General features: G+C 39.0%; 1 protein-coding gene across 2 annotated transcripts; it reads right to left on the reverse strand.

Annotated features, from left to right (window-relative positions):
- Positions 1-1,474: 1,474 nt before the first annotated feature.
- LOC148873635 (putative folate-biopterin transporter 7) lies at positions 1,475-10,898 on the reverse strand. 2 transcript variants are annotated; one of them, XM_088942203.1, is made up of 2 exons: positions 10,333-10,898; positions 1,475-2,669 (listed from the first exon to the last, which is right to left on the reverse strand). In XM_088942203.1, the coding sequence occupies exons 1-2, from the start codon at positions 10,580-10,582 to the stop codon at positions 1,618-1,620; spliced, it is 1,302 nt and encodes a 433-aa protein (XP_088798329.1). In that variant the 5' UTR covers positions 10,583-10,898; the 3' UTR covers positions 1,475-1,617. The 2 variants fall into 2 exon arrangements, with proteins under 2 accessions (XP_088798329.1, XP_088798330.1); XM_088942204.1 differs by having other exon boundaries at positions 1,475-2,658; positions 10,333-10,829.
- Positions 10,899-22,700: the final 11,802 nt, after the last annotated feature.

Below are 22,700 nucleotides of genomic sequence, written 5' to 3' on the forward strand. Positions count from 1 at the left end.
TCTATTGGAACGTTGAATCTGCTGCATCTGCTATTCTCCAAGTATAAATTATTTCCCATTTAATCTGCTGTGGAGGCTGCAAGATTCCTGGGGAGACATACCATCATGAGCTTAAATGCTTAATATCACCTTCAAAGCAGATGCTACTCCATCATTATTCTTTTCCTATATAATTATCGCCTCTCTAGCAGTAGCTCACTTTGAAAAAACAAGCACTGTTCTTCTGATTTGGGCCTTTTGATTAACAAATATCAAGACAAAGTAAAAACGCTAAAGCGGTATAGCCTGATCATATTGTGTAACTGTGCATACAGTTAAAATTGAAGGGGAAAGAGTGGATAATTCCCTGTAGAAAATCAAAATCAAAATTTTCAAGACCCCATATACTCCTATGTTTTGTATTACTGTTTATGTGAAACCAAATATTCTCTTTACTTGTGTAAAGCTCACAGAGGGATGAAACGATTAAGGGGTGGGGACAGAGCAGGGTGCCAGGTGAGGGACTCGGGTTCAGTCCTCACAAGACTGTGCTCACACCATATTCACAGCCACTTGCAGCTGTGCATTGGAATATCTCCCCATGAATAAGAACATTCAAGCATGGAGATATTCCTAATACATGGTTGCAAGTGTCTGTGAGTACCTTGTGAGCACGGTCTTATGAGGACAGAATCTGATCTCTTAGGTGAGGTCCGTCCACCTAACAACTACTGGGTCCTGGGCAAGCTCTATGGTTAAGGCCCTGTTTGCTTTTCGGTAAGTTACTTATCCAGGTAATTGCGTTTTTCCTGGGAAACACTTATCCGGGTAAGTATATTTACCCATGTTCTTTTATTTCTTATGTAAATAAAACAATGGCCATTTTAGCCATAAAAATTCATTATTAAAAAGGGCATTTTTGTCCCATTCAAGTGTTGACAATTTTCTCCCTAGGTGGAAAAGTTATTTACTCACATAGGAGATGGATATCATACCCAAGAAAATAAACTTTCACTGGCCCCCACATAAATCTGAAAAAAGAACATGAGATTCTTGGTCAATGGGAACCAAAATCTCATTGACCAACTTTTCCCCCTCTCAAAATCCAAAAAAAATACGCCCCCTAAATAGTAGCCAATGAGAAGCTCCTTTTGCCAATAGAGGAATTAGGAATTTGGAAACCTACAGAACTACCGCTGAATGCATAGCCACATGGCACATAACTCCCACTATATTGCTTGATTAATCACTACAACATCCGTGCTGGTCATGTGTAATGAGAAAATAGCCCATCTATTCATTTACCAGTCCTCTCTATAGAATATTCAGACTCCTAATCCTGGAGTTGGTGAAAATGCCCAACTGAAATTACAAAATAAATAGAATGGGAAAAGAGTGTGGGAAAGGATTACACCCTCAGCCTTAGGAGGTACACAATTGAACCAGAAATAGTTACTCTGATCATTGGTCCTCAAGGAGTATTCTCTAGAGGGTATTGTAGGAAATATGTCTTGTATTTATTTATAAATGTGAAAAAAATGGATTTTTGTATTGAAATAACAAACTTAAAAATTAAAAAAAAAAAAGATAAAAGCCCTTACACTGCTTTACACACCTTGGCTCTTATGGTCCCCAAGGCTAGTTTTTCTTCTTCTGAACTTTGACATCATCTGGGATCCATGAATTCCAAAATAGTGGCAGCAATGTAAATGCAGTCTGTATCAGAATGCCCTTTGGCAGTGCTGAGAAGTCCTGATCAGAGATGCCGACATATGTTACAAGTGCAACACCAAGATACCCGCTAATAATGAAGGCAAGTGCAATAGCAGACATGACAAAGGCCATCAGAGACCCCTCACAGCCTGGTGGGCAGAGTTGTGCCATTAAGACACTGAATGGAAGTACCTTGAATATGAAAAGGACTTCCAGCAATCCTGAGAAGATCACTACATATAATGAATCTGGCACACCCATCTCACGGTAAAATCCCTTCACAAACAACACATCAGATAACATGAAAACAGCCAGGGTGACCTGAACAGCTGAAATTAATTTTCTTGGTCGGACTGATTTCAATTGTCGATTATAGATTATGCTCCATAGAAGCATGGCCACTTGTCCAAACACCTTCGACAATCCCAGCACTGATGAGTCAAGCTTCAAATGCTCTATTTGGTAGAAGAACATTGTGCCCGTTAAGACTGGGATAACAGCATGAGATGCTGCAAACCATGCAATTGCATATGCAATCTCTGGCTTACGCAATGCAACTAATAGGACCGAGAGCTGTTTACGGATGCCAGAATTGGATGAATTCTTGGGGAGGTTCAGTGAGCTTTCTCGGACTGCAAGTGTTCTGAGGAGCTGGATAATCAGGATAATACCAAATCCAAGAAACATAGTTTGAGGAGAGAACCGGTCGATAGATAAGCCACCTATGAGGTTACCAAGGATTCCACCTACAGAGGCTGCCGTCCAAACAAATGACTGAAGCTCACCAGATGAAGATGATCGTGACTTATTGGTAGATTTCGGTTGCTTTCCTGCCTCGGCAACAAGGGCATCATTGGCAACCTCAACAATTGCTGCACCAAGATTGCTGAGAAGGAGGAGGAGAGTAACTGTGAAGACTGAGATGCTTGACGAGGGTAAGAGAGCAATGGCTAACCATGACACTGCCTGCACAAGAGCTGCACTAGCAAAGTTAATGAAGTAGCCATGAAGAAATTCATAATCGGAGATTTGTTGCCAATTCTGTAAAACATGATAGTAGTATGCCACTCCAAATTCCAGACTGTAAAAGATTTTCAGTAGAGATTTTAGGAAAGGGTAAAACTGCAAAACAGACATTTCTATACACACACATGCACACACACATGCACCGGAAAATATGAATGGCAATTTTAGATGATGATAGTAATAATGTGTCTACGTATAAAAATAATTATTATTTCTCAATTTTATTTTTGTTTAATTTGATGAATATATTAGAGACATGCCCAAATGTTTCTACAAAAAGTTTTGTATTTTTATAATTTTTTGTATTTTAATCTTTTTTTGGAATTTTTATCATTTAATTATGACATCAAGGTTGAACTGTTGACCCACCACCAAACAGGAAAACAACTACATTTTTAGATCGATTTTAAATTTTGCATTTCATTAAACATCATTTATAAAAGAAAATCTTGTTTATGATGCTTAACTTTCTTTGATGTTAGTGTCGACTGTATAGGGATAGGGATAACTTTTAGTCTTTCTATTTATGTTTAAAGCTGATATGTAATGTTTATGGGCCCGTTTGGTGCGTCTTTTTACACAGTCTTTTGGCTGTTTACAAGTTGGGCAGACTGATTTTCGGTCTATTTCCATTTGGTTCACAGAAGATCTAGCCACCAAAAGGCAGAGCGCCGAAAAGAAGCAAGAAGCCCATTTTGGGCTGATTTCAGGAAGCTTCAAATGAAGCTTTTCACGTTTTATTCTTGCCCAGAAAGACATGTGTCTGCCAAACTAGCTTCGGGCTGCTCAGATCTTCATGCAAAAGCTCAATGCGTCTTTTGACTGTCAGAGCTACCAGAAGATCTTCCCAAAAAGACTTGCCAAGCGGGTCCTATGTTAAGTGACCTGTCCCATACTTAAGTAGGGACATAGTAGTCTTTTGATTTTTGAATAAAAACATATAAATATAAACTGGCCGACTAGAGAGAGTGATCAAGCTCTCTAGTTCAAACCAGATTTTTCCTTTTCTTCTCTTTTCTCTTCTCTTCTTCTCCTTTTCTCTCTAGTATCCCTTCTGATATCTCTCTAATACTGATACTAACAGAATCCTAGCGCAGATCAGAACTTTATCATGGTATCAAAGCAACTGTGACAAAATCAGATCTGCCTAGAATTCTCCTTTTATCATCATTCAGCCTAGGGTTTTTCAATTTTTCTTCATTATCTGTTGGAGATAGGGAAAGAGGCTGAAAATGAGTGATCGCCCTTTACTCTTGGAGGTTTTCATGCCTTCGGTCAGTAGGTTGATGGGTGTTTGCAGTGGTTTGTAGGAAAACCCCCCTAATCAATGGTGAGAAGAGGGTTGTTTCAGGTGGTGCTGTGGACAGTTGAGTGCAGGTTCGTTTGTGGTGATTAAATAGGTGGGTTATGTGGGCATTTCAGTGGGGATCAAGTGGTTGGTGAGTTGCTAGTGTTATGGTGTGTATTCAGGTAGTTGTGTGGTAGCTTTGTGGTGTGGAAAGTGAAGAAATCAGTGACAGGTGTTGCTGAAATTGTGACTATAGGTGGTTTTTACTAGCTTTGTGGTGTGGAGAGTGAAGAAATCAGTGACAGGTGTTGGTGAAATTGTGATTGTAGGTGGTTATCTTTACTAGTGTGCAGTGTGGTGAGAAGTGAATGTAAAAAATAAAAAAGAATCAGATATGGGAGACAACAGTGACAAAAAATCTAGTGTGATGGTTCCCACCGACTACTTGAATGTTCAGATGACTTCTATCAAGTTGAATGGGGAGAACTATGTGCCTTGGACGAAATCTGTAGAGGTTTTTCTTAGAGCTAAAAAGAAAGTGAAGCATGTAAGGGAAGAAAAACCCTCCACTGAGTCTCATAAGTATAGTGATTGGGAACAAGAAGGTGCACAGATTATGACATGGTTATGAAATAGTATGGAACCCAACATAGTGTGAATTTCATGTTCCTAGATAAAGCCAAGGATATTTGGGACCATGCCAAGAAGCTATATTCGAGACAAGACAACACTACTAGAGTGAATTAGCTTTATCAGGAGTACTTTAATCTGTAACAGGGTAATCAAAGTCTTGAGGAGTACTAAGCTAGCATGAGGAACCTTCGTAATGAGTTGAATGTGTACCATCCCCTCACCTTTGATGTTAAAATTCAGCAACAATAGAGAAAACAACTAGATGTGACCAGATTTTTAGTAGGACTGAAATTTGAATATGAACCAATGAGAGCACAAATACTAAGAGGGTCAGCCCTTCCGTCCCTAGAAGAGGTATTTGCCCGTCTTCGAAGGATCTCTATTAGGCCTACAGAGAATTCTAATGCCTCTGGTAGGTCTTCCTTTGTAGTGACGAGAGGGGGAGGCCGTGGTGTTAGAGGTAGAGCTTAGGGAGTTTAATCCGGCCATAGTGGTGGTAGTGGATCGGTGTATGGTTGTAGTGGTGGTGGTGGACCTATGTATAGTCGTGGTGGTGGATGTATTGAAGGTCAAGATTCAGGGGGAGTTCGTGGTAGAGGACGTAGTAATGGTCCAAGGAAGTGTACACATTGTGGTATGGAGGACATACCATCAACTTTGTTATGATTTGCATGGCCCACCTTCAACTTGGGAAAATCATGTAGTGGCCAGTGATAGTGGTTCCACACAGGAGAATCAACAAGTTGATCAGATGGCTTCTATATCTACAGATGTTTCTAGGAAAGAGATGAGTGTTCCACGTGATAAGTATAAGAGATTTATTAAGGCCACATCTCAACAGAATACAGCTACTCTTACACACTTAGGTATGGCTTGTTTGGCATCCAAACCCACCCCAGGATTATTGACTTTGGAGTCTCCGATCACATGGCTAGAACTCCAAGTGTGTTTTCCTCCCTTTCTCAGTGCCCCACATCACACTTTGTTACCCTTGCTAATGGTTCAACATCTTCCATTTGTAGTGTTGGTAATGTTGACATAGACCCTTTATCCCTATCATCAGTTTTGTATGTTCCCAAATTTTCTTTTAATCTTATGTTTGTTAGTAAGTTGACCAAGTCCCTTAATTGTTCTATCACTTTTTACACTTCTTGTGTCTTTCAGGATCTCAAGATGGGGATAAAAATTGGAGGGGATGAAGCTAGTGGACTGTATTATCTTGATGGTGGTGGTAGCTCATCAATAGTTCTTTAGACATCCCTTTCTCCTCTTCAGTGGTACTGTTGACTTGGTCATCCATCGCTTAAATTATTGAAGCATCTTGTTCCATCGTTGAGTCATCTTTCTGTTTTGGATTGTGAGTCGTGTCAGTTGGGGAAACATCATTGTGTTCCCTTTAGCCCTAGAGTTGATAATCGTATGTCGAGTCATTTTTCTTTAGTTCATTCAAATGTTTGGGGTCCAAATAAAATAGTGTCATACAATGGTTACAAATACTTTGTTATTTTTGTTGATGATTATTCAAGGATGATGTAACTTTACCTAATGAAAGAAATGAGTGAATTGTTTTTCATTTTCCAAAAATTTTATGCTGAAATTCACAACCAATTTGGTGTACACATTAAGATTCTTCGTTCTGATAATGGTCGGGAATACTTTTATACACCATTTCAGGAGTATTTGGAACAACATGACATTATGCATCAAACTTCATGTACCTATACCCCATAATAAAATGGAGTAGTTAAGAGAAAGAACTGACACCTTTTGGAAACTGTTCGATCCCTTATGCACCATAAGAATGTACCTAAACATTTTTGGAGTGATGTTGTGTTTATATCTTGCTTCCTGATTAATCGGATGCCCACGCCCATCCTTGAAGGTCATTCCCCTTTCCCCCTTACTCCTACGATTTTCGGATGTGTATGCTTTGTTCATAATCTTGAACCAAGAAAGGACAAATTGGATGCACAATCCACTAAGTGTATCTTCCTTGGCTATTCCCGGACCCAGAAAGGGTATAACTGTTATAACCCTAGTTCTCGACGTTCCTTTGTGTGTGCAGATATTACTTTCTTTAAGTCTACTCCATTTTTCTCAGGGTCAGGTGATGTTCCTTCTTCTTCCTCACCTCCTCCTCTTCCAGTTCCCGCTGAGGACCCCATTCCACTTGTTCTAGTTGTGACTAAGTCTTTGCCTCTAATGCAACTTCCTGTTGAACGACCACTCATCCGTCAAGTGTATATGCATTGACAACATGTACCAGCTCCTCCTCCAGCTTTGTCACCGTCGATAAATCCGGCAATTGTTCCAACACCAGCCACAACCCCAGTTTCTGACGTTGATTTTCCTATCGCCTTGTGGAAAGGTAAATGCAGTTGCACACTTCATCCCATTTCTAATTATGTTTCTGTCACTCACCTTTCTACTTGCCATCGCCAGTGTATTTCTCTATTGTCTTCTATTTCTGTTCCTACGAATGTCCAGGAATCCCTTGCGGCCTTGCTTCTCTAGGGTGGCACCATGCAATGGAAGAACTCTTTGCCTTAGCTCATAATCATATGTGGGAACTCACCACGCTCCCTCTTGGTAAGCAGGTTGCCGGTTGTAAGTGGTTATACATTGTTAAGTATTTACCAAATGGTAGTATAGAGCGGTTGAAAGCTAGCATGGTTGCCAAAGGGTATTCCCAAACATATGGTATTGACTACACGGAGACCTTTCCTGTGCTAAAATTGGTTCAGTCTGTGTTGTGATATCTCTAGCTACTATGTATGACTGGCCTCTATTTTAGCTTGACATCAAGAATGCCTTTTTACATGGTGATCTACTTGAAGAAGTCTATATGGAGCAACCACCGAGGTTTGTTGCTCAAGGGGAGGATGGTAAGGTTTGCAAACTAAAGAAGGCCATTTATAGATTTAAATAGTTTCCCCATGTATGGTTTGGTAGATTCAGTGAAGTGATAAAGAAGTTTAGCATGAAACAATGTCAGGTTGATCACTCAGTATTCAATCATGATTCGCATGCTGGGAAGATCTTACTGGTGGTATATGTATATGATATTGTCATTACCAGCGGTGATAGATTGGGGATTGATAGGCTAAAGACCTTCCTACATGAGTACTTTCAAACAAAGGACCTTGGTAAATTAAAATACTTCTTGGGGATAGAAGTAGCAAGGTCTAAGCATGGTATTAATTTGTGTCAGAGGAAGTAAGTTAGAAAAAACAGGATTGTTAGGTGCCAAACCAGCTGAAACACCTATGGAACCAAATATCCCAGCCTTATCTTAACTATAGGCTACATGAGATTTGTTTCACCATTCCATTTTGTCTAATGCCATATATATTGTTGAATTATTGGCACTTAAATCATTTCTTATTACTTCTACCCATGGCCCTTTGGTTTACTCCTAGACCTTCTAGCCCCTTCAACTTGTAACAAATGACTTCTTCTTATGGGTGTTGATAGACTTTTATGACTATGATCAACCCATCTTAGTTTACTTTCTCTCATTTTATCACTTAAGGGAGCCAATCCTAGGTTTCTTCTAATGACTTCATTTTTTATACTATCCTTTCTAGTTTTTCCACTCATCCATCTTAGCATACACATTACTGCCACACTCGTTTCTAGACTTGTTGTTTCTTGATTGCCCAACACACATTTTCTTAAATATGATTAATATAAATATTAGAGATGTGCCCAAATTTTTCTACAATCTTTTTTATTTTTTGAATTTTTCTTTAATATGATGAATATCTAATATTAAAGGTGTGCCTAAATTTTTCAACAAAAATTTTGTATTGTTTTGTAATTGTTTTTTTATTATTTAATTGTGACATCAAGTTGAACTTCTAACCCACCACAAAACAAGAAAGCAATTTCATTTTTGTCTTGGTTTTAAATTTTGCATGTCATTTCCATCATCAATAAAATAAATTCTTGTATCAACTTATTTCTCTTTAATATATGATTAATCTAAAATAATATAGATGTGCCTAAATTTTTCTACAATAATTTATTTTTTGTATTTATTTCTATTTAAAAATTTAGTATTTACTATGACATCATCGGTTAACTTTATTTGACCTAGATGAATTGCTTACCCCCCGTTTGGACTTGGACAGAAGAAGGTTTCATTTTTGGGTCAGCTTTAGAAACATAGGTTTTCTATTGTTAAAAGTATTTGACATAGATCTACCTGATATAATTCGTAATTTTTCTTTGGTAGATATAGTTGGGGTAAGGCATGGGTGATGATGATTGGACATAGAGCTAGTTAGTAGAATTTATTGATAAGAAAAAATTACCTTAAATATACAACTTAACGAGAAAAATCGGAGTTAGAGGGAATTAAATGGGGTTAAAAGTAGTAGTTCAAATTATTTTGTGCACTAACAATTATAGAGGGACCAAATACAAAAATAGAGATATTTTAGTCAGAAGGAAAAGTTCAACAGGCTCATTCGTACATGTAGTAGTAGTATAGATATATTATATAATGTATCAATAAATAATGTTTTTATAGCATTTTAAGATATGTATAAAGTATATTATTCTTGAACATAATATTTATATTATTTTATACAGTCTTTTATATCATATATTTTATTTTATATATAAATATGTTATATTATACAATATAAATTCTAGATAATATGATATTATAAACATTATTATATTATATAGATATATGGAATTGTTGAAAGGACAATATTAAGCAGTTAACAATATTTTCCACCTAGCTTAGTTGGTAAGGTCTCTAGCTGGTTTTAGCTGAAACTTGAGACCGAATCTTACCTTCATCTTGGTCAATTTAGTGACACCATTATTTTAAGTGTTCATCTGTGGGTTCTCTTCTTTTGAATTTTATTTTATTTTTTTCCAAAACTGTGAGGTCAATCTCGGTTACAGTTTGCTGTTGTGGGATTCTACTATAATACTTGACTAACACTCCACGCCCACGGAAAATAAAATATAAACAAGCCCAGACCAATAACAGACCCACATGCAATTGTGTCCAAAGCCCAATTTTTCAGGCTCGCTATCTGCCGGTCTCTCTTTGCAATTGCAGCCCTACCCATTCACCAATCACAGTGTGACAGGTACCCTATGAGCTATCAAAAGCCAAGCGTAGTATACTAGTATGGAAGAAATGACGGCCCCACAGTAAGTACGAGGAAGCTTCAGTATAACTGGGTCTACTATTAAAGACTGTTCCCATCACAGTGGAGAGCCACGTAGTGACATAGCAAACCTGATGATGGCCTCAGCCTGACCAAACAGCACCTAATCACCATTATAAATCGACCAAATAAGTATTTAACACATGTAATTCCAACAGCTCTGAAAGCGACTATTTTTGTCCTCGAACGAATGCTCGCTCTCAGCAAACCTTGTTTCGCGGTCTTACCGAGCAAGCCAAGCATCCCTCCGACAAACCAGACTATCACCGACGTCACAGGCAATCACGCCTGGGGCAGTTCCGCCAACCTACCATCCTCCTTCGCATTCGATTACGGTAACAAACGATGGACATTTTCGTCATTTACGTTCAAGAAAATGAAATATTCCGGTATCTACCCCTCCCTCTTCCCAACCAGATCGTTTGCTTGTTCACCAGATACTGAAAACGAACCAAAAGCGGTTTTCGGAGTTCAATACAAGGCGGTTATGAGGGAGCTTACCTCCAATGACGATGTAAGGGATCCTGTGCTGGCCTCCAATGTAAATGGCGTCGGAGACGATTCCGTAAAGAGGCTTTCCGACCATCGGAAGGTTGGCAGAGTTCTGCAACAGCTGAAGCGTGGAGGGGTCGACATTGAGCCCGTCTTTGAGGAAGAAATTCACGCCCATCCACGGGAAGCATCGGAACCCTTGTACCCAGACTCCGAATCCCAGCAACGACCGAAGCGGATTCCCGGCGGAGGCCACCATTTACCGGCGATGGGAGAAATCAGGCCCGTGTTCAGAGAGGCGTCGTGTCTTCTCTCCTGCGGAGTGAAGAGTAGGAGAAATTTTTCCGATTCGCGGATGATATCAAGGAAGAGAGAGTGGGCCGAGATTGCTTGGTGGCGTTTTTTCGTACACGTGGTCTTCTATTATTTAGATCCAATTGAGGTGACCGGTTAAGGTTCTAGGGGCGTTGATTTTCGGGGGAATGCCGGTTTGAATCCAGTCGACTCGAACGACATATTGATAATGGCCCTTCGGCTATCGGAGCCGGTGTATCCCCAAGAAAAAAGACAAAAGCAAAAAGACGGGGAGGAATTTTTTTCGGTAAATAACTACTGGGGAGGAATTGATTCAGTGCAATCATCCGCATGGCTTGAACAATACGGTGCAAGTTGTGGGCCAACCCAGGCCCAATTCTCAGCCCAACTTAATCCTAGCCATCCAATCCAATTCCAACCTTCTGCCGTTTGAATGGAGAAGGAATGTATGGAATCATGACTCAGGAAAGTGAAATACAACGTTGAACCGAAAGTGGCCCGTTGGGCATGCAGTATGCTTTAATGATAATTCTTTTTTTTCTTTGCTTCAGCTTTTGATTAAACTTTTTCTTAGCTGTGGGCTTTACCTGCTTTAACAAGCGTCAGAGAATCAAAAGAGTATGATCTCACCATGGTCATAGTCTCATAGAAAAAGGTTTAAAGGTGGCTTTTTTTAATTGAAGTCGTAATGGGCTTAGCAATGAAATTAATTTGTGGGCCGGTATGGTGTTGAAAACAATTCCATTTTTGCCGGTTGAGGCCTTGGAGTAGTTGAACCATCTCTCTCGGTCACAGCACACTAACACAGTGGATTAATAATTTCTCAATATTTTTTGTCAGGAAATATGGTAGATGGCCTACAAGGAGGGGCTGCAAGGTTCTAGGTTCTAACCAGTTGAACCAGATTCAATTGGACAGAGTAGACCGGTTGAACCAGATTCAACTGGAGCCAGACCCTTTTCCGGTTGAACTGTAATTAAAATTATTGTATAATTCTCTGTATTCTTAACTCATTTATTTGTCACATCAGCAGTTAAACCGGTTGATCAAGAATGTGCTTTTTTTTTTGCAACTCACAGGCCCACTGTGCATTGAGAACATTTCAAATGTGTTATTATTAACGGAAGATGTTACTACTGTGAGATCAATGTGAGGCGTCATATGTGAGGAGCAGATCCAGTCCCTCATAGATGGGGTTTTATAAAATAAATAAAAAATTGTGAGGTGGGTAAACCATATTTTCATTTTTATATTATTTTTCCAGACATCTAATGAATTGGGTAGACTCAGGAAATTCATGGAATGAAGAAGAGGAAAGAGGCAATACCAGAGGAAGAACAAGTGAAGAATAGCATTCTCTTCTTGCCATGCTGTTTTCTGCGCAATTGAAATTGGGCCACCTGTAATGGGTATACGTCCATGGCCCATGGGCTTTTACATCCAAGCCTTCCAAGTCAGAATGAGTTTCAATATAAGGGTGTGTGCTAATCACAATTGTGAAGGGAATTGGACAATTTTATTTGTGGGCCTTAAATTTGGCGGATCCAAGAACTTGTGTTTAACCTAATACCGGGCCATATAAGCTCGTCTTGGTCATGAGATGGGCCTAAAATGAGTGAAGTTTTCATGATTTTGATTTGGGCTGAACAAGATGAAATTTCCTAAATTTATCTGCAATATTTATATGTATATATTTATTTATATTTCGTCTAATATATGTTAGTATTTCACTCCTGTAGATTTCTTTTAAAGGCCTAAGCCAAAGTTTTGTTCATAAAAAATTGAAAAAAAAAAAACCTTGATTACAAATCAACCTCCTTATTGTAAAAGCTTCGACTTCCAAAGCAAAGAATAGATCATTTCTTATTTCAAAAGCTTCAACTTCCATATATAAAGCACACCTCATGAATAGACCTGTTCATGGGCCAGGTAGCCCAATGGAGCCCGACCTGGCTCGATTTAAGCCAGGTTTGGATAGGATTTCAAGCCTATAGGCTTTCGGGCCTAAAACACTGGGCCCAACCTTTTATCGGGCCAGGCTCGGGCTTTCTCAAAAAGTATGAGCCCAACTTGATAATGCATTATATAATAAAAATATATTTTATATAATAATATATATAATATTTTTTGTATTATTCTTCTCTTTTTCAAGTAATAGTGAGATATTTCATTATTTTTTAGCTTTTGAGGATTTTAAATATAAATAAAAGAGTTTTTATTGAACAAAAAAAGAAAAAAAGAACACTTTTTCCAATTTTCTAGCTAGGCTTGGGCTCGGGCCTGGGCCTAAGTATATTTTGTTAATACAATGACAAAGCCCAGCAGGCTCAAGACCTAGGCCCAATGGTCAGGTGGGGCTCGGGTTCAGACCTAAATATATTTAGTTAATACAATGACAAAGCTCGACCCAACCCATGAACAGGTCTACACATGAACAAGGATTAAAATATTGATGTATGTTTAATTTTATTGTATTTGAAAATATCGGTCTACACATGAATAGGTTTACGAGCGATGTTGTATGTTTTATTTTATTTTCTTACTTTATTTTAACAATTATAGGGATATGATCTATCATTCCAAAGTTTTTAACTTTTTAAAATATGCATGTATCATACTATCAGTGCATTCTGATCACTACAAACTATATGAACTTTACACACGTTATGTGAGCCCAATTTGAATCAACCTAGCCCACAATTAACAGCAGCTGCTCTTAAATTTTCGGTCCTTGGGCTGGGCCTGGGCCCAAAAGGTTGGGCTTTTAAATTTTTCAGGTTGGGCTTGGACCTAGCCCTTAGGAGCCCAAACCCAGCCTGACTCAATTATATACTTGTATGTGTGCATAAGTAGATACATATTTGCATGCATACATGCATATATACATAATTTTTAATAAACTATGCCTATATGCATACATTTTCACACATGTATATTAATTTTTAAGTATGGGCTAATTGACCAACCCGAGTGCATCAAATTTTAGTATGGGATGGGCTCGAGCTTTAGGCCCAATTCTTAGGGTTGAATCTAGATTGAGCTAAAACCTGACTCAGCCCGCCCGACCTGCACACCTAGTAACTAGAGTTGAGCTACCAAAACACATTCCAACCCTCTACCAATTTTATCTAACACTTTCATTTCTTTGTATTTTCTTTCATATTTTGATTTCTTCTTCTTCACCCCCCCTACTACGCGACTTTCTAGAGCCCATCTAAGTGATGTGCACGGTACAAAGTTCATGATGCAGAACTCTTTTTTTTTGGTTCGTCCTATTGGCTCGGCTCATCCGAAATAAATATCTTCCAAATCGGGGAATATCAATGAAGCCCTATTTTCTTTCTTTTTTTATTTAGCTTTAGCCCATCCATAATACGAATGAGAGTTCAATTACTCTGTTTGATCTAAAACAGAACGTAAAAAGATTCCTTTTCTTTTATATCTGGAGTCGTCGAAGTGAAGATTTTTTTCTTATCGTTCAATGAGCGTCTTGTATTTCATAGAAATTGGGGGCAATATAATCCTTAGGTAACATCTCACAATAACACTAGGACCCACAAAAAAAGTGGGACACACTATATATATGTGCTGTGTGTGAGATCATGTTACTAATTATAGAGGTTTGGAACGTATTTTGTTGGTAGATGATCCGGACTCTAGTAATTATAGTATCTATGAGAAGGGCATGACCTTCATCCCTTTCTCACATAGCTTTGTCAACCCCATCAAGCTAAATGGCAAACATTTGATGTTCAATTTATTGGTCCTCAGCCTTAAACTGCAAGTGAGACAAATGTTTGGTTATCCCATTAGCAAGCTAGTCATGAGACGAAATAAATCGAACAAGCAATTTCTTCTATATTATTTGTTCATGTGTAAAATGAAAATCTATCTCTATGTGTTGGGTCTTGCATGAAAGACAGGATTAGCTATAAGATATATATTTCCAAGATATTGCACCATAGAATAGGTGATGCAGAAAGAGAGACACCTAACTCAGTTAATAGAGAGCATAACCGTATGGCTTCTAGAGCAACCATTACAATACTACGATACTCACTCTCAATATTTGAGTGAGATATATACAACGGCTTGCTTCTTAAAACACCAAGAAAAATATCATAACTGCTTTGGGATCACCTATCATTAGGGCAACCTACTTAATCAACATCGGAATAAGCATATAGTTGTAGAGAAGTAGAGGGATGAATTTGGAACCCATTTATACAATTGTAGAGAACCAAACGCAGTCTTAAGAAAAAGTTGTTCCTTCCAATGCTATGTACTATTTACATAAACTTCATACAAATGGAAAATGTATTGGTTGAGGATCATATAATTAATATAATTAATGGCTGAAAAACGATAATTACTCCAGGGGTGAGCAAAAAAAACCAAAAAGCTGAATCGACCGAAAAAGCCGGTTGAAACCAAACCAAAAAATTGGTTAATCGAATCGATCGGTTCGGTTTCGGTTCAGTGTTTTTAAAAAACCGAAGGTACCAGTTCGGTTTTGGTTAACCAATATAAAAACTGACGGTTAACCGAACCGACCGGTATACATGTTTTTCTATATATTTTATATATATTATATATATTTTTTATATATTATAAATTAATAAATATGCATTATATATAAATATATATATTTATAATATATTATATATTATTTATTATTTAAAATATAATATTTTGTATATATTTTTATAATATATACTATAAAGCAAAAAAATCGAAAAATCGACAAACCAAACTGACGATTAACCAAACCGGTCAACTGGTTAACCGACTGATTTTGATTCGGTTTCGATTACTGGTTTTCCGAATTTATAGAGTAAAGCAACTTGGACCAAAACCAGTCCTAGCTTGATCTAGAGAAGGAAAACAAAAAACATAATTCCAAGATGGTAGGCTTGATTTCTATCCATGTCACATGTATTAATGAGCAGCTTGATGGGTAGCCTTAAGCCTGTTTCTATTACTGATACTTGTGTAAGAATGATGGACAGCTTGATGGGGGAAGGGGGTTACTTTGTATAGGTTCCTCCGAGTTGTGTCAAGCGTTGCAGCTTAGCTTGTAGAGCTTAATTTAAAGCAACCTTGACAAAGCTGCTCATCAAAACAAAGCATATTTACAACATCAGAATTATGCCCTAATGTCCCTCACTGCTCTCTCTAACAATAAAAACCCAAATACAACCAAAAACAATTTTGTCTCTCTATAAGTCCCAGCTATTCCTAGTCTTGGACTGAAAACAGATCTAACTGGCTAAGGTAAAGAATAATTAAATAAAACAGTAAGTTGGAGATCTGGTTGTCTCAAAGAATTTGTCTCTCTATAAAACAATTTTGTCTCTCTTTCTCTATTGTTTTTCCGTTATGTAGGATGATTACAGATTGGTATAAAGGACTCAAGATTTAGACCTTGGAGATTCTCTTGCATTCAGTTTACTTGTGCATAGTTCACCAACCATTGTAAGGGCCATCCATGACCATGTATTGATTTAATGAAATATACACTTTGTTAAACTAAGAGAGTGAAGTTAGAAAAAAAAAATGAAGCATAATGAAGTTTTGCATCTCTTTCTCCTCACTTAATGCCCACCTTATTGACAGGCTCCTTGAAGATAATCAGATGGTGAAATTATTTTGTTTTCTCTACAGGTATAATTTAAAGGGATTTGAAACCTGAAAATGTCCTACTCCAAAGCAATGTTTATGTAACATTGACAGATTTTGATCTTTCATGTTTGACATCTTGCAAACCTCATCATATGGTGTGTTTTGATCTATGCTGTTGTAATTTTCTAGTCTCTTCAATCATACTGCATAATGAATCCATTTTCTTTCGAATAAGAAATCTTCTTGTACTCGGTTTCAATGGGATACTACCATTTCTTGACAATAACCAACTCAAATGTCACCATAAAATTTAGTTCCTCCAGCTCAGTTTAAAACCTATTCAGATTCGGTCAAAATCATTGTTAAATGGCTATTATGAACTTACAGCTAGTAGATGCATTGGTAAAATAAAGTGGAGATGTTGGGATTGCATGTGTAATTATTCAAGCCAACATGAAACCAGTAAAAGACCATTCACATGAACCACTTGCAGTTCAAGCACAGAGCTGGGATTGCATGTGTAATTATTCAAGCCAACATGAAACCAGTAAAAGACCATTCACATGAACCACTTGCAGTTCAAGCACAGAGTTGGGATTGGCAAGGTCCTGGTCATTGAATCTTGGGCAGAAAGGCATGAAACTTTCTTAGCAGAGAGAAGAGAAAAAGATACTTTATCTAGAAGGGGACTAAAGGAATGTTGCAGAGTGCATTGAAAAGAAATGTTGGACCTGGTTTTTACCAACATTAATAGAATATTTCAACAAACTCTAAGGTAAAATGATTGTCATGTGGGATAACCCATATGTTTCAACAGAGTACTAGGTGATTAACTGCATAACTGGGTATTTATACTAGTACATGAAAAGGGTGTTTAGGTAATTAAACATGATTAGGTGTTGTATATTAATTACCAATTACCAATTTACCGAAAACCTTGTTCAGTTGGACTCCTATATAATTCTTTGGCTGATGCACTTGCCACTTGCCAGAGATGGAGCAGGGAGACAGGCCCTTGACTAGAGGGCTCCTAGACCAAGGATTCATATATAGATTTGTTTTGTATTCTAAGCTAGTGTTGCTCTTTCTATTTGCTCTTCTTTCTGCAAGATACTTCTTGCCTTCTTCAATATGACAGGTCTTCCATTCTCTTTATTGTGTCGAGTTCCTAGTACCTTCTAAAACTTCTTAAAACCATGACAATACTACTCTTCCAATGAGAATAAAAGAAGTTTACCTTAGCTCAACTATCTTCAAAGCCAATCCTCCTCTGGCCCAAACTTCCTTCATGGTGAAGTTTTATACTGCCAATCTGAAGCCTTGAGAAACAAAGGTCTTTTTAGGTTGGAAACTGGCTAAACAAACCTTCAGTCAAACCAATATGAACATGAATCCTTGGATGGTGTGAGATATCCTTAAAATCGGTAATGATTAATGACTTAGTTTTGTTGAAGGAATCAAGAAGTCCAGTAACTCTTGGAGAAACAGTTGGATTTCGCATCACTTGGGTTAATTCAATATTAAGTGTATAATGCATATAAAACTCTTATATTAATTAATTTATATAGCTAATTATTGCTATCAATCCTTGAGTATTTATTCTTTGTTGATTTAGCATACTGAAGATTATGATCCAAAGCAAATGTCTTGAGTGCGATGCACGTGTATATAAGAAAATGTTCAAGTGCAACGAGGATAATTTTGTCAATTCTCTTTTATTGTTTCATTTTTTGTAATGAAAATACTTGTGTAAACGTGAATATTAAATAAAGATTACTATGAATATTTTGTGTAAATGTGTAAAGGTTTTATTTGTAAAAACATCCACCATACAAATATAGATACGGGTGAGAGTAAATGTTTTTCTAAAGCTGCAATGCTAACCATCTAATGTTTGAATTAAAAATAAAACTTTTAACAACGGTTTAATAAAACCGTTGCTAAGCGTATCATCAATACTACACAATGAGAACTTGTAGCAACGGTTTTTATCTAACTACTAATACACATTTAGCCACGGACAGATCCGTTGCTATCTCAATTTTTATCAACCGTACATAATAAAACCGTTGCTATGGCTAACTATTCATACACATTTAGCCATGGACAACCCCGTTGCTGTATCAATTTGTAGCAACGGTACATAATAAAACCGTTGCAACAAATGTTGAAATTGGCAACGGTTAAAATCGTGGCTATATGTATACTTTTAACCACGGTGTACAATATCCGTTATTATAACTTTTAGTCATGGCAATATTCCTTACGGACAAAAAACCGTTGCTATAACCTTTAGCAACCTTTTTTTGGGGGTTGTAGCAACGGTTTTGTCCATTGCTAAAACTGATTTTTCTTGTAGTGAGGGTTCCATGGTAGAGGAGGTTGAGGTCCTTTGGGAGGCTGAAGTCAGGAAAACCGACGAGGGCAAGGTAGGTGTAGAGGTGGTGTTCGAAGAAGGGCTTGGCACCTCTGTGTGGTTCGACAACTGCTTTAATTCTTCTTATAGGTTGATGCCCCAAGACCTAGCCTGTATTAGAGCTTTTTATTGTATCCCCGAAGAGTATGAAATGAGCTGTCCTAGTATAGGCGAGAGAGTCACTTTGGCTTGGCCGAGTGAACTTTGTATTTATGAGCATAGCTTGTCAGTTGCGCTAAGGTTCCCTTTGAACCCAGGCTTCACAATGGTGTTGAGGTGGTACCGTGTCCGACCGATCCAACTTATGCCCAACTTCTTTAAGTATCTAGTCAGCCTCCTCTATTACTGCACGGTTCACAACATGGACATTACCTTGCCAATGTTCATGTACTTCCTCCACCTGAAGAAGCACCATTAGGGCTACTATTATTTCTCGGCTCGACAGAACAATAAGGTGCTCATTGGCCCCCCCCCCTCGGTGAAACACTAGGAGTGGTTCTTCTTCATGTGCTAACTGGAGGGTTGGTCGTTCCCCATTGAGCTATCAATCTTGAATACCAAGGTGAAGGCACCGACCAAGGCCGAGCTATCTAGGGAGGAGTTAGTGGCCATCAGGCAGATAGTGAGGGTAAATATACTAGAGTACGCCTTGTCCACACTGTTGATCCGTGTTGAGTTGATGGAGCCCCCAGCTGGTCTGTCCTTGCTTTGTATTTTTTTTTTTTTTTGCTTCATCTCTTTGGGCTTGACTAACTGTTCTTTCTTTGGAAGAGGTGGTGGTCGATGAGGAGGAGAGGATGATGCGCATGCAGGCTGCTGTGTAGAGGAAGGTGACGGCCCAAGTGGGGCAGCTCAGTAGCAACGCCACTCCGATGTCATGACTCCTCGGTCGCATAAGAGGTCGAGACTGATTGAGTGCGACGTGGTTGACATTGGCTCTAATGAATCTCCACCACAATATGTTCGGCCACGGTCTACACCCCGAGGAGGTCATGAGGTCTTGCCCTCTTCGGGCCCGGTGGAAGAAGGGGACAAAGTGTACAAGCCAAGCTGGAGTGTCCGGTTGGAGGACACCTTGGAGGTTGAAGGCATGCCCAAGCAGCTTGCTAGGGGCATTTTGTTGCCTGAGATCCATAAAGAGACTAGTGGTTGCACGAGCGGGGTGTTGGAGAGCACAGTCACCTGAGAGTCCGTCGTGGTAAGGCATCTGCACTACCCTTTCTGTTCTTCAGTTTTCTTGGCCATGCTCATTGACCTTTTGTTTTGCAGGCTGTATTGTGTGGTGACAATGTTGGTCGATAGGATGTGCACCCTTCGTCAGATGGCTAAGTCTCGAGAGGGTGAGTTCTCTCATCGGCAATCGGAAATGGCCAAGCTGAAACAGTCGATGGTGGCCAAGGATGAGGAGCTACAACAATCGAAGAACCACGTGCATGATCCAAGGAGGGTTGCAACAAGGCATAGAAGGCAACTAAGTAGGCGGAGGCGAAACTGCTATGCACCGAGAAGGAGGCGATCACCATGTACAAGGAGTCCAAGGAGTTTCAGATTTCCCTCCATGGTTTTGTTATAGACTCTTGGCAGACTGGATTTGCTTGTTGCCAGAAGAGGGTCAGGTGCGAGCACCCTGAGATCAACATAGCCATGGAGAAGTACAGTCCCTTTGATGTGGAGGTGCCGCTAGCTGAACAACCTACCCTGAATGATGACATGGCTACCCTTGAGGAGGTGAACCTTCTAGACAACACTACTGGTCTGGAATGATCTTCTTTCCTTCTTTCTTTTGTTGTACACAGTTCGGTATGTCGGGCTCATAACCGTTGTATTATGTTTTTAATAATGAAGATCTATTTTGCCAAACAAATTTCTTTTTGTGCACTTCTTTTTTTTTTTATTCACACTTCAAAGTTTGGCCAGTTGGAATGCTCCTCAGACTGTGCTACCGTTTGGGCCTTAGGGGCTCTTTGCTCGAACTGACCCACTTCGGGTGAACTACTTTAATGGTCGGATGGGTGTCATTCCTGTCGTGTCTTATTGGGCTAGTTTGGCTTAGGGCCTCAGTCATCTTGTGTTAGTCGGATCTATGTTAGAGCGTTAGTCCTTTGGGCTCAACTCGACTACCAGGTAGTGTCTTGGGGGTTGGCCTTTGTTCTATGTGCGGTCTTTATGTGCCCGACCATTCAGGTTTGGCGAAGTCGTGTGTGTGGTATTGTGTTTTGATGTCCTTAGTCGTTAGAGTTCATTTGGGTTGGGTTGTGTGTGTGTAGTGCATTTTCAACTACTGTTGAGCAAAAGAGAATTTATTTAATTTGTTTGTACAGGAAATCTTCTATCTTGTTCACTGATAGTACATTCTAAGGTTCTCTGTGTTTCAGCTCCTTGGCATTGGCTTATTGTCGTGGTCTTCTAGTCTGTAGGTACTCAGATTGAGCACTCTATTCACCTTGTATGGTCCTTCCCAGTTGGGCCCGAGTTTTCCTTCTTCAGGCTCAGGCATGATGACTTTGCAGAGAACGAGGTCTCTAGTCTTGAACTCTGTTCTCTGGACTTTGGTGTCATAGTACCTAGCCATCCTCTACTACTATGCTACCATCCGAATGTGTGCTCGGTATCGGGATTCTTCCACTAGGTCAAGCTTGGCATGAAGGTCTTCATTGTTTGTTTCATCATTGTAGAGCTCTGTTTGGAGAGTGGGGGATCTAATCTCCACAGGGATCATCACCTCGGCTTTGAATGCCAAGCTGAATGGGATTTCTCTAGTGGCCATGCGTTGTGTGGTTCATGGAGTCTTTAGAAAAATTGAAACAATAAAATTTTTAATTACAAAAATTTCCCTCCCCACTTATTGGTTCAAAAGGTAGATTGTGCTTGCTGGAATTCCATCAGTTGTTGAGGTAAAGTTCTTTGATGTCGATACAGCTTTCAGCAAACGAGATCAAGTTTATTAATATTGATGTGTCCAGACGGTCTGATGGTTACTGTGTAGTAAGTGTGGTTGCTCGTGTTTGTAATAGAAATTTCTATTTGTTGCTTGTAGAAATGTAGGAAAGGGTGCTCCATCAACCTAGTAGAAGGATGGGCAACGGTTAAAGCGCCAAAAAAGGCATCAAAATTTCCTAAATGTGACTCCAAATTCATCCTAGATTGAATTAGGTCATTTATTTATGCCCATTATTAAACGTGGTAGTGCACCTTTATTTATGCCCCACCAAATAAGAGTGAGCAAAGAGTTATATGGAATTGGGTCAAGGACATTGTTGTAAATACCATGGGCCCTTAGTGTTTAATTGGGGATTTTAACAATTTTAAATCAATTGAAAATAAATTAGGTGGAAGATATCCTCAACCTAGTCAAATTTGGAATTTTAATGAATTTTTGAATGATTGCAATCTTATGGAATTGGAAATGAAAGAAAATCAGTTTACTTGAAAAAAACAAAAATATTTTAGAAAGAATTGGTCATAGAGACGCATCCCGACCATCGGAAGGTTGGTAGAGTTCTGCATCAGCTGAAACATGGAGGGATCAACATTTAGCCCGTCTTTGAGGAAGAAATTGATGCCCATCAACGGGAAGCATCGGGATTCCTGAACCCAGACTCCGAATCCCAGCAACGACTGAAGCGGATTCCCGCAGAGGCCGCCATTTACCGGTGATGGGAGAAATCAGGTCCGTGTTCAGAGAGGCGTCGCGCCTTCTCTCCTGCGGAGTGAAGAGTGAGAGAAGTTTTGCCGATTTGTAGATGATATCAAGAAAGGGAGAGTGGGCCGAGCTTGTTTGGTGGCGGTTTTTCGTACACGTGGCCTCTTATTATTTAGATCCAATTGAGGTGACCGATTAAGGTTGTAGGGGCGTTGATTACCGGCGAATGCCGGTTAGAAGCCAGTCAACTCGAACGACATATTGGCCCTTCGGCTATCGGAGCTGGTGTAACTCCAAGAAAAAAAAGGGCAAAAGCAAAATAAAAAATATGCATTGAGCTCTGATTTTTCATTGGTAAAGAACTATTGCGGAGGAATTGAT

Source organism: Nelumbo lutea, chromosome 1 (genome assembly GCF_056320005.1).
Source record: "Nelumbo lutea isolate HS-2025 chromosome 1, American lotus-T2T, whole genome shotgun sequence".
NCBI classification, from domain to species: domain Eukaryota; kingdom Viridiplantae; phylum Streptophyta; class Magnoliopsida; order Proteales; family Nelumbonaceae; genus Nelumbo; species Nelumbo lutea.